Source organism: Colius striatus, chromosome 1 (genome assembly GCF_028858725.1).
Source record: "Colius striatus isolate bColStr4 chromosome 1, bColStr4.1.hap1, whole genome shotgun sequence".
NCBI lineage: Eukaryota > Metazoa > Chordata > Aves > Coliiformes > Coliidae > Colius > Colius striatus.
The window spans coordinates 60,578,082-60,590,395 of record NC_084759.1 but is presented as its reverse complement, the minus strand read 5'-3'; the positions used below and the strand labels follow the sequence as shown (position 1 = coordinate 60,590,395).

The 12,314-nt window shown below is 35.3% G+C and overlaps 1 protein-coding gene across 2 annotated transcripts in view; it reads left to right on the top strand.

Moving 5' to 3' along the window:
- TUBGCP3 (tubulin gamma complex component 3) overlaps window positions 1–12,314 on the top strand; it is a 52,790-nt gene that overhangs the window by 23,951 nt on the left and 16,525 nt on the right. For both annotated transcript variants that reach the window (XM_061996838.1, XM_061996847.1), the window contains exons 8-13: window positions 1,180–1,305; window positions 4,812–4,880; window positions 7,197–7,329; window positions 8,445–8,611; window positions 10,376–10,486; window positions 11,051–11,159. In XM_061996838.1, coding sequence (XP_061852822.1) covers window positions 1,180–1,305; window positions 4,812–4,880; window positions 7,197–7,329; window positions 8,445–8,611; window positions 10,376–10,486; window positions 11,051–11,159 — 715 coding nt within the window. The remainder of the gene's footprint in view (window positions 1–1,179; window positions 1,306–4,811; window positions 4,881–7,196; window positions 7,330–8,444; window positions 8,612–10,375; window positions 10,487–11,050; window positions 11,160–12,314) is intronic.

The following is a 12,314-nucleotide window of genomic DNA, read 5'->3' as shown; positions in this document are numbered from 1 at the left end:
CCAGTTATGCATGATTGGGCCAGAGTTTATCCTATAGAAATTGTTTAAGAAGTTAAAACTGTTCCTTTATAGCTAAACCAGAGGTCCAGGGTTCACACTCTGTAGCTGATTTTTATCTTAGAGAATGCCTGTACTGCTAACTAAAAGTTTTAATGAATGAGCTTGATTTCTAGTTCTTTGGCAATCCTTTTAGCTTGTTAGTGCACTTCCTTGCTTTGGTTGGACTCTTCCAACTGGCTCTCCAAGTTAATATTGTCTATAGAGGCAGGATAGGCCCAATTGCTGTGGGCAAAAGTCAATCTCTGCCTATTGGCCTAACGTATCATTCAAGATTGTTTGAGTTTTTTGATCCAATTAAATTTTGAAAACTTGATGGTAGTGTTCTTGGGTAATGTGGTGAAATGAAGTGGAAGCAAATCTGAAGGAGGAACAAGAGGAACAGTGTCTTGTGTTTTAGTAATTTAAAGGAAGAAATGTGCTGATGCAGATGAAAATAGTAGTAGTGGTTAAATAGGATACTGGGGCTAAGGCAGGCTGGCAGAGTGAAGTGAGATATCCAGTATAAGAAAAGTAGAAACAGACTGGAAGAGCTCAGAGGGACATGTGTTTACATAGCATGTAAAAGCTGTTACTGGTGGAGTGGACATAAACTTGGAATTTGGATCCTGGTACCTTGTCTGACCTTGGGTCATTATTCTTCTTTTAAAGGTTTGTTTCACATGTAGTAGTAATTATTTTCCCTAGGTTTCTTCATTAGTCATTGACTCTTAGGGCTCTAATATTTTCAGTCTTGCTGATTATCAGGATAAGATGAAGGTGATTCTACATCATAAAGTTTCACATTTCTTCCGCTTTTGTAAGGATTTAACCTTTTTGTTACTGCTATAGTTGCCTAATGTAACAAGAGTCAATGAATATTGTTACATTGAGATTTCCTAAAGGGAAGGCCATAAAGTTGCCAGTATTTTGCTGCCACTGCCTTTTCAATGCTTATGTGTATAAGTTTACTGCTAATTACATGGTTGTCTGCTTTTTTGGCGCCATCTCCCCTGTAGAATGTAAAATGATTGTTTCCTGAACCGACTTGTTTTATGGGAAAGACGGGCTTTAATGAAGAAACAAGTATAGGCAGGGTAGATCTGATTTAGTTACAAGTTATTGTTTCTGTTAACTTTGTAGGTGAGCTTGTCCAAATCTCTCAGAGATACTACAAGTAGACTTGCAGAGTTGGGATGGCTACATAATAAAATAAGAAAATACACAGACCAGAGGAGTTTGGATCGTGCATTTGGACTTGTGGGACAGGTAGGTCAGCTAAGAAATCAGGTTTGCTACAATACAATATTTTGGTCTTGTTTCCCATAGAAAAATACTGAGTAAATGCAGTATTAGAATGATATGTAAAGTTTGGAGCTTGGATCCTTCATCCGTTGATTTATTCCTTTTATGGACTTTTGGTATGGGTCATAGTCTGAAAGCAAGGGAAAGATATTTGCTCTTACTGGTTGTAAGAAGGAGTTGCCCCTGCCATTTGTTTTTGGAAAGTCTCATTCATTTTTATTTTTTTTTCTTTTTAAATACTCATGCATGTTTATAAAAAAAACCACTGCTTAAATGGGATGGTGTCATCCCTGAGCACCAATTCAGTGGTTTTAATGACCTATACAGGAGACCTCTTGTCAGCTAATGATGATGTTCATGTGTTAATGCTGCACTAACTTACATAAAATGCCAATAGCCCATTAACTTCTGCCCTTTCTTTTGAATATAGCATCAAAAGAATATTAACTTTTGTTTTTATAGGTTTCATCATCATGATTTGTAGTCTACAGTAACTTCACTGCTGCTGTAATACCCAAAACCATTTACTGCTAAGGCATTCCCGTTTCCTCTCACTTGCTCCCTCTGTAAAACTGGATATTATCCCTTCTGAGTCGACAGAAATGTTATCCTTGCCTCTAGCCATAACATCCTACCTAATCTGCCAAGAAATTGAAGTGCTTCTCCCTTCAATCTAATTTTTCTTAAGAGGTCAGTAGAGACACTGTAGTGCTTCCTACTTTTCTAATGTTTTATTCTGTTCCCTTCTGTCTCATATTCTAAGTAACCCTTTTAGTTACATATAAATAATAATTATTTTTGTAGTGATCCAGTGATGATTGCCATGCTTTATATGGTAGTGCTACTGTATATGCATTTCCTTCAGACTCTCCCCCTTATATGAGTGAAATTTCCTATTCTTTAACTAGTAGCTTCCTGCTTATGCTTATTTTTACTGTCTCTGGCTTTAATCTTCAAGTTCACAGCAAGGGGAGAACTTGAATTCATCAGTGAATTTACATGTGTAATATCTTAGCTGCCATATGCAGGTTTCAGATTCTGTGCAGAAGGCTGTGCAGTAAGCTAGCTGAATCTGCATAGCTCTAATGCTGTTAATTTTGCTTGACACAAACACGTCTATATATTTCTAGGACTTAATTGTACAAATACAAGCATATATTCTACTCCTGCTGTCATTATCTGAGCAAAAAGAGTATATAACATCGCTCTTCATGGCTTTTATAGCTGACAATTTCAAGTGCTGCACATTATGCATTAAGAATTTAGTGCAAGAATATATTGTGTATTCTAAGGCATCTTTTGCTTAATATTTTAAAAGAATGCTTGTGTAAATCCCTGTTTAAACCACACGTAGGATGACTGTCACCTTTTCTATTACGAATCTGGTGGCTGTTTTTACCATGCAAAATGTCAGGTATTGACAATTATTAGGAGTAGAGATATAACAATATACTACACTTTAACATTCTATTCTTCTGGCTTTGCTGCTTACTAAGTTCTACTTTGTCCTCCAAAAGGAAAAAAATAATCAGAGATGAAATATAACTTCCCTTTATATTTCGAAATTTTACCCATTTAGATCCAGTTGAGGTAGTGGGCATTTATTTTTTTTTTCTCTTGAACAAGCATCCTGTTTCCTTCCTGAATTCTCTTTTGCTGTAGACCAAATCAGAATTCTAGGATAATGTCCAGTTTTCCGTGACAGTTTGGGAAACAAAAGTCTGTGGTTTGTGATGCAGGAATTGGCACTGCATGTAAATTTGAGCTTCTAAAGCTTCTCTGAAAAGTTGATGGCCAGGTAGATCCTAAATCTTTTTGGCTACTGAAGTCAGTGATTACTGTTCTCACGTTTTGAGTAGATGTATAGTGCCCTTGAAAGTTTTCTAGGAGGCTCTACTCTGCCCTCTATCTTGACAAGTGCTACTCTAATAGGTTCAAAAATGTACTGAAGAAGCAAGTGAGAAGAAATGAAAAGTGGAGTTACCCATAAGGAGATTTCTTTCTGCCCTTCAGTATCCTCTGGGATAAAATTAATTTCAAATTTCTTTCTAATTTATAACATAGAGTTGAAGAAAGGAACCTTCTTTCTTTATAAAGGATACAATGGCAAGATTAATGATTTTTTTTTCCTAGACTTCTTAGCCTCTTAGCAGGTAGGCCTCTTAGCAGGAAAGAAGATTTATTTTCTCCCTGTTCTTGTAGTAATGATTTCTCCTTTGTACATACTTTAGTGAATGTATGTTTTATGTTAAGCTCTTGGGTTCTTATTCTGAGGTTTTCATCATTTTTTCCAAATTACTTTTGACTGTGATGATTTTAAAAGGAGATGAGGGGAAAGTCCTGGGGAATTTCCTATTAAAAAAAAAATGGTCTGTTAAAATAGGTATCAAAATCTTCAGTTGAGAATTGGTTTAGAAATCACTTCTGAAGAATTTGTGTCTGTGTATGGAGGTACTCTTGAAAAAAGCAAAAAAATTTCAAAACCCTAATGATCTTCAAGTCCAAAGTTTTCAGCTTGGTCCAAAATTAATGAGCCATATTTTTAATTCTGTTTTAGAAACTGTGCTGTAGGATTTTTTTTTTAGTCTGTATGTTAGGTTAAGAACATTATGAAAACAAAGCAAAAGCTGAGGACCCCAAACTGTGGAAAACTATTTGTTACTAAACAAATGTTCTTTCAGGAATTGCTTTAAAAATCTGTCTTTATGTATTTATTTTTGATCAACTCAAAGTAACTGTGTGTAGAACTGTTTTATGAAGAAGAATCTTTAGTTCAGGAACTTCTGCACATTTTACAGACTACTCAAGCTACATTTAGCATTACTAATTTCTTCCATGACAAGTGAAGAATCATATGTAACTGTCAATTGATAAAAGACCAAAAATTGGAGTAGTTGATAAGCAGAACTTACTAGGAGGAGTATTTTATGTGCATGGTGTTTTGTTGTTCACATAGTACTGTCTGTACTGTAAATACATAATGACAGCTGCCCAACTTTTGTGTTCTGTTGTTAGAGGCCTTCCCGAAATTGAAACTCTTTATTCCTTATGGCATACTGTACTTTACATAATTATTAAATAAAATTTCTCATGGATGATGTTATGATTTGCACATCTCTGTGGCATTAATGTCTCTGTTGAGATGCTGCATCTGTTTGGAGAGTTATGCTTATCATAGTTTAATGTGTTGATAGAATTAAGACAGGAAGAAAGCAGAAAGCTGCTTGACAATGTATATATTGGAAAAGGTCTGTGCATCTCTTGGGGAAGTACTTATATATTAACCAGTTTTTTAAGAGTTGGCTTTTGTGCTGAAACTTGTAGCTTGATTCATTTTGGGAGATTTCAAACTATCTTCACAGTGTGCTGATGTGATAAAAGTTATTCTGGAAAAAAACTGAGAGGTTTTTTTCTTTTTCTTTTTTTTTTTTTGATATTTCTTTTCTTCCTGTTTCCCTTTTCTCTTGTAGAGTTTTTGTGCAGCCTTACATCAGGAACTTAAAGAATACTACCGACTTCTGTCTGTTTTACATTCTCAGGTAACTGAAGTGTTTCTTATTTAACTTTCTTATTTTCCTTTATATAGCTAGGTATCCCTTTAGAAAGGGAAGGATGTACAGCTGTTTCTATGGACAGTGGACACAATTCTCTGTGATTTGGATACATTTCTTACTCTTTTGGACAGATGAATTTTTTTCTCTTAGAAACTCACTGTTATTTGGTGTACTACTTAAGGAATATAATGTATGTTTTGTTTTATGTTGTATCTTTATCATTTGAATCCCAAACAACATGATACATCTTTGAAGTGAGTAAAAAAATATTTCTGTTTTTCATCAATGCACGGTGCACCAGCTAATAGTGACAGTTACAACTTCTTATTCTGTCTGAGGCAGTTTGTGCATTTTTCTTGTGCCTTCCATTGTATTGGGAGATTAAGACATTTCAGTATTTTATTGTTTTTCTGTGGTGTATAGAATAACTCAATGTTGATAATCTTGCAGTTTGTCCACAAATATTTATAGGTATGTACACCTAGATGCTAACTCTAAAACAAAAACTACTTTTTTTTCTTACGTTTACTTTTTGATATGAGGCTTTCAAAGAATTCATTATTTCTAACTGAGAAAAATTTATTCTGAGAGTTGACTCAAAGTTAAATTAAAAAGCTATTTAAAATTCCAACTTAAAAAAAAATGTAGTTTTTTCATAGGCTTTTATAAGCATTATCAAAGCATCTGTCTTTGACTCAGTTTTCTAACATTCTTGACTTTTGGAAGGCCTGTCATATATAATTTTTGCTTATTTTTCCCGGCTACTATCCAGTTATTCTTTGTATAATTATTTCTTACATTGTCTAAAATATGTTTTCTCTTCTTGATTTGCTGGAGCTTTGATTTATTCCAACTTCTAAAGAATCTGAACCATGAAAATATTGATGACTTCTTTCAAATGTTTCCTCTACCTTTCCTGCTCCACTAAACCTTTCAAAAGAAGAGATGAGTGTGTTGGGAGTGGGAGTGTGTAAGGGGACAACAACAGGAAAGTTCTGGCATTGCTTATTTTCAAACTGCATTTGCCTTTCTGGTGAATTGACCCTGGCTAGCAGCCACACACACCCCCAGCCTTTTGCTGACCCTTGTGGCTTGAAGAATCGGGAGAAAATGGAAGGCAAAAAGACGAATCGATTAAATTAGTAACAGTCTAATAGAGAAAGGAAAAGCTGTGTGTGCAAGCAAAGCAAGGAATTAATTCACTACTACCCATCAGCAGGCAAATGTCCAGCCACTTCCTGAAAGCAGAGCCTTGGCATGCTTGACACTTGCTTGGGAAGACAAACTCCATCACCACAAATGACCCCCCCCTTTCTTTTTTTCCCTGAGAAAAGTTTTTTGTCCTCTGTGTGTTTAGAAATGTTTTCCAGGATTAGCTGTTCTGTCAGCGTCCCGTGGAATGAGATGAGTCTGTCTGGCTCTGTGAAATTAGCAGGTGGTTGGTAGCCAATTTGCAAAATACAAATTTGTAGAAGGCAGATCTGTGAACTGCTATTAGAAGGACTGAGCAAGGATACATCCTATGATGTCCTGAACATGGCAGCTAGGCTGCAAGGAGCCTAAGGGAGACAGACTGCAGAGAGAGAACATTCTGTGCGTGCTCTTCTTGTATAGCACTTCCTTTTGTCGTTGTTGGAGTTAGAGCAGTAGTTTATCTCTCCAGGATTCTGTCAGAGGATGGCATTTCTTATGTTCATAATTGATGAAGCAGAAATCTTTAAGAAAGAAGTCAACATTTTCAAGACTTGTGCCAAATTTATCCCAGAGATTAGCTTGGTGACTTTTGTAAGTTTTATTTTCAAAAGTGGTAGAAAAAAATTAGGTTTTGAAAGACACTTTCTTTATAAAACTGTACATTTCAGTTACTTGAAAACATGTAGAAATCTGTGTCTTGGAATTAAGTGCATGCTTCATTCGTGTATTCGGGAGATCATACAGGCTGACAGCTTAGGAATTGTTAGCTGTAGTTCCAGTTAGCAGTTCAGGCATATGCTCCTCTCTCCTTTTGTGCTGAACTATCACCTTGCTTTTTTAAACTTTCTTAGCCTTTGTGCTCTGTCTGCCCTATTACACTTCTTGTTTATTACTTGTCTCTCTCATTTTGCCTGTGCTTATTTCTCTATTCGCTATCTCCACTTGTATGGCTCTCAGGTTTTGGCCCAATGATTTAATGAGAGACCATGTAGTACCAGGTATTTCAAGTATGATATTAACAGGCTAACTTCAGAATAAAAACTATGAAGCATCAGTTCAGCTTCAGTTTTATTCTTTGATATGTCTTTCTGTTTCTAATTTGATCAGTTGCAACTGGAAGATGATCAGGGTGTGAATTTGGGACTTGAGAGCAGTTTAACACTTCGCCGTCTTCTAGTCTGGACATATGATCCAAAAATAAGGTTAAAGACCCTTGCAGCACTTGTTGATCACTGTCAAGGTCTGTTTAACAAGAATTTAACATTTTTGGGGAAGTTATGTAACTTTGAGTGGTTGTGCAAGCCAAAGGTGGATATCAATAATGTTACTGTTACAGTTTTTAAAGAAACTTTGAAGTAGTTAATCCAGAAGATTCTCTGTCTTCTAGTTTAAGCAAAAAACTGATGAATTGCAGTGCTGGTTTGATACACATAGAAGTTTTTGCTGTTTTAAAAATAGAATGTGCTTGAGAAATCCTCCAAAGTTTAAACATACACTTTTCATTCTGTTGTCAGTTATGCTATTTTAGTTATCTTTTATAGAACGTTACACTGTTAAAAAAACTCCCTCTAATACCCCATGAAATAATTGGCATAGTCTCTTCACTATGTATGAATATTCCTCTCTATGTAATGCATAGAGGAGTAATTTGCAATTTGTCTGCAGATTCATGTGAGTCAACAAAGCTGCAAATAGTGCATGACTGTATTGGCAATTCACAAGAAAATGCTGAGAAATGCTGTTGGAGTTGACAAAACTTTGTCTAGTAATTGATCCATAGGCTATGCTTCTTCCTGAGGGTACTTGGAAATGGGCCCTTTGGAAAGAGCATCTTAACCAAAAACCTTACAACATCTATTTTACCTTGATTATTTGAATTGATAACAATTTTTGAACAAAAAATGAGTTTTCCTTTTAAGATATTGATTAAAATTTTGAGTGCTACAGCCTGTGCTGTAAGGAGCCTTTAAGCTGTGCAGCATAACAGCAAAAGAAGTAGTAGAAACATCTGAGAGGCAGTCAACTACAGGAGACATACTAAGGCTCCTTTGATGCTATTCTGATGGGGGCAATGGGGAAGAAGCATAAAGTCAACCCTTGTGTGTGATGTGATGCCTTGAAATTTTAGTTCCTCCAAGCTACCAGAAGTGGTCAGAAAATTATGTCAGAGAACTATGCTTAATGCTTTGGTAAGATTAATGATTCATGCCCTAAAACCTAGGAATTCCCTGTCCACGTTAAAAACTGTACTTTTGCTACATATGACTAGCTAAAATTAATGACTGTTGAATTTAAGTGTGGTGTAAATATTTTTTCCGTCATATATTTCTGTTCCTCTCCCCTATGGTCTTACAGGGAGAAAAGGTGGTGAACTAGCCTCAGCAGTTCATGCCTATACTAAAACAGGAGATCCCTACATGAGATCTCTGGTTCAGCACATTCTAGGCCTAGTATCCCATCCTGTACTGAATTTCCTTTATCGTTGGATTTATGATGGAGAGCTGGAAGATACATACCATGAGGTAATGGATATGGTACAATAAATATTTTTTTCTCTGTCCATTTGCTTTGTGGGAGTATAATCTGTGGGAAGCTTAAAGGAAAATTTGAGTAGCAGACTGTGACAGAAATGTGTAGCATATGAGTAAGTGATACATACAATAATAGCATGAAATGTGCCTCTCCTTATGGATTCAGCCAATGTGATATCTGGAGGTTGCAATGATGCAGTGTATTGTCTTCAGTGAATCATATCCTGGGTCTGTTTAGTAGAGATTGGTGGACCAATATAGATGCTTAGTCTTTTCTCGCTTAGTGTAACAATAGTAATGTATGCAGAGTTCTTTGTAACTGTTCAGAATGCAAGCCTTATATTTGGAATAAAGTTCAGAATACTTTACTCTGACTACCTACTGTTATCCTCAACTTCATAAATAACTTTGGTTTCTTAAATCAGGTAGAAGAGGTTTGTGGTTCCAGAGTTCCTCTAGATACTCTACAAAGTTATTTGTTCTGACTTCTACAACAAAGTTCTAGTAAATGTCCTTTTTCTTCTTGAAAAAAAAAATGTATTCCTTTTTAAGCTCTCTCAACTCTTTTTTCCTGTCTCAAATCAGCACAGTATTGTTCAAGTGACATTTTCTTGGTTCCAAGAAGCCAAAGAATAATTTTTTTTTAAATGAATTGAGCACTTCTGAGACATTTCTAAGTAACTTTACTTGAATGTGAAATACACCGTCTGATTTCTGAAACTGTCCATCCGAATTGAAATTAGAATGAGTACAAATATTGCCCATAGCTGATCTTTAAGGTCAGCATTAGGAGACTTGTGTGAAATGTCTATGAATCATTCTGGCTAGAAGTGCAAAATAACCTTGACTATTTTTTTTCCCCAGCTACTTCTCAGACATGTGAGGTCTTTTTTGGTTTCTTTAGCTTTCAACTTTTTTGTTTAAAGACTTACATGTGCACTGTAAGAGTGTTCTTAATACTACATCCAACAGTGATTTTAAGTATACTGTGAGCTACATTTTTCATACCATAGACATAGTTTTTGAACAAAGACAATTGGCTGTTCTTGGTATTTGGAGGCAGTGAAAAAAAGTTCTTGTCCAAAAAATGGGTATCTTGTTTGACAGAATGAGGACAGAATACATCCACAAGTCATTTTTACAAAATTAGTCATGTAGTTTTAGTTCCTTACAAATGAAAGTATTCTTTGTGTGGAACTGAGAGACCTCAGCATTTGATCACCAGTTCAACTGCAGACTTTCTCAGTTATTGGTTGCTTTTGGTTTTGGGTGTTTTTTTTTTCCTGCAGTTCTGCATCTGTTAAAATAGGAGGAAATCCAAAGGGACTTGAGTAAAAGCAGAAGTATTATACTAAAAGCATATTATACTTATATTCTGAACTTTATCTCCTACTCTAAGTATATAAGTTATTGCTGGAAAATCCTCTATGCTCTTGTATTTCATAGTGGCTGTTTTACAGGTAGTACGCTTTGCCCTGAGATAGTCAAGGTTTCATAACATATAAAGGAGATTAAATTATGTGAGCTGTTCTTTTAACTTTTTTCTTCAGAGTTCATATTGGCCAACATACAATTTGCATATCAATTGCCAGAACAACTCTGCATGTTAGCTATGAAAAAATATTTTGTTTTGCTTTTTTTTCAGTTAAAAGAACAGCTCAGAATGCTTTTACCGTTTTCTGAATATAGAAATGAAACACTAGAAAAGTGAGTTTATGTTCATCTTTTGTTTTTAATATTTAATTCAATCTACAGTTTTTTGTAGCTTCAGATCCTACAGTTAAAACTGATCGTTTGTGGCATGACAAATACACTTTGAGGAAATCAATGATCCCTTCTTTTATTACAATGGAGCAGTCAAAAAAGGTATGAGTTCTAAAGTTAATCTTCTGATTAATTGTTTACTCTGTACTGCTGTTTAGATTTCTATTAAGAAAATAGAGACTAAATTTAACAATAAATGATCATCTTAAGACTTTTAAAATTTTTTGCTGAAGAAGACCACAAAACTGTCTCTTCTTTCCATTGTCTATCTGATCAACTTTAAGGAGATCTCAACGGGGGAGGGGGGGGAAATTGTGTTCAAAACCTTTCTGTGTTAGCGTTGAAGTTCTGAATTGCTGTGTTTGGCATTGTGAAGCTAAGAGTACAGAAAGATGACTGGCTGCCCAGGGAGGATGTAGAGTCTCCTTCCTTGGAGGTCTTCAAGACCCAACTGGACATGTTCCTATGTGACCTGATCTAGGTGAACCTGCTTCTACAGGCGGGTTGGACTAGATGATCTCTAAAGGTCCCTTCCAACTCCTACCATTCTATGACAAAATGTCGTGTTGTCTTGGTGGTTGTGGGTGTTTTTTTGTTTGGTGCTGGTTTTTTTCTTTATATACAAATCACTTAAAAAAAGTAATTTAAAAATCCTTTTTTGTTCAGGTCCTCCTAATAGGAAAATCCATAAACTTCTTGCATCAAGTTTGTCATGACCAAACTCCATCCACAAAGATGATTGCTGTGGCAAAATCTACAGAGTCTTCTAAAGATGGTAGAGTATCGGTGTTAGTCAGCTTCTTCCCTTTGAAATGAGCTCTGTACAATGCGTGGTTTAGACTGTAAACTGACATTTTGGATAGTAGGGTGAAAAGGACTATGAAAGTCTTATCTGCTCTAAAATATAGATATTTTAATAGATACTTGTATTTTACAATAGTTATATGGAGATGTATATGTGTAATAGGTTTGATGGACGGTTGTTCATGTACTAGATTTATGAATGAAGGCATTCAGAAATCAGTCTGCCTTTAGCTGACTTCTGTTGAGAGGGCTAAGGTGAGGGGCAGGGATATTCTAAAGTGCTGCAGGAAGGATTTAGCACTTGTGACTTCTTATCAAATTGACTTTTATAATTAAAATAAATATTATTAAATAATGATAAAAAGAAAAAATAAACAATTAAATGTAAATAAGAGAATGACCAGTGAAAACGGGCAAAACAGAAGCTTGTAAATGCACCCTATCACTCTTATAGGTCTGAAGGAAATAAGTATGTGGAAGATTAGTAAAATTCCTTTTAAAGGTTACTTAAAGCTGGAGTTGCCAGCTGTTGAATGTTAAACTAAAACGTAATTATCACAATTTCTTCAGGTTATTTCTTTCTATTTAGAAGATATTTCAGTTTTAATGAATGCAAGCTTATGTAGCATTTGCAGGTTTTTTTTCTTTGGTGGCGTATTGTCTGTAATGATATTAACACTGTTATAAGGAAAGATAGCAAGTAATAAACATCTAAGCTAAGGAGACTTTATGTGTAAATGCTAAGTAAAGAAGATGAGGTAATGTGTAGGATGCAGCTACATTTGGGAGAAAGGATACCTTTCTTTATTCTGATGAAGGTGATTTTTTTACTATTATAACTTCTTTTTACAACTCATTTAATATACCAAAGGGAGTCTAACTCTTAAGTTTTAGATCACTGGGACATTTTCTCTGGTGCTATTTTGTACATAGATTCTAGAAGTATAATAATGTCCTACTAGTATATCCAGTTTTTGTCAGGAGAATTACATTTGTTTTTCTCTCAGGTGCTTTGCTGCATTTTCTGAGAACATCCTTCTTGGCACTTTTTGGCATCTTGTACAGACAGTATCTTTTCTGTTCTACTCATCCTGTACTCAAACATGACTTCATTATATATAGCGTT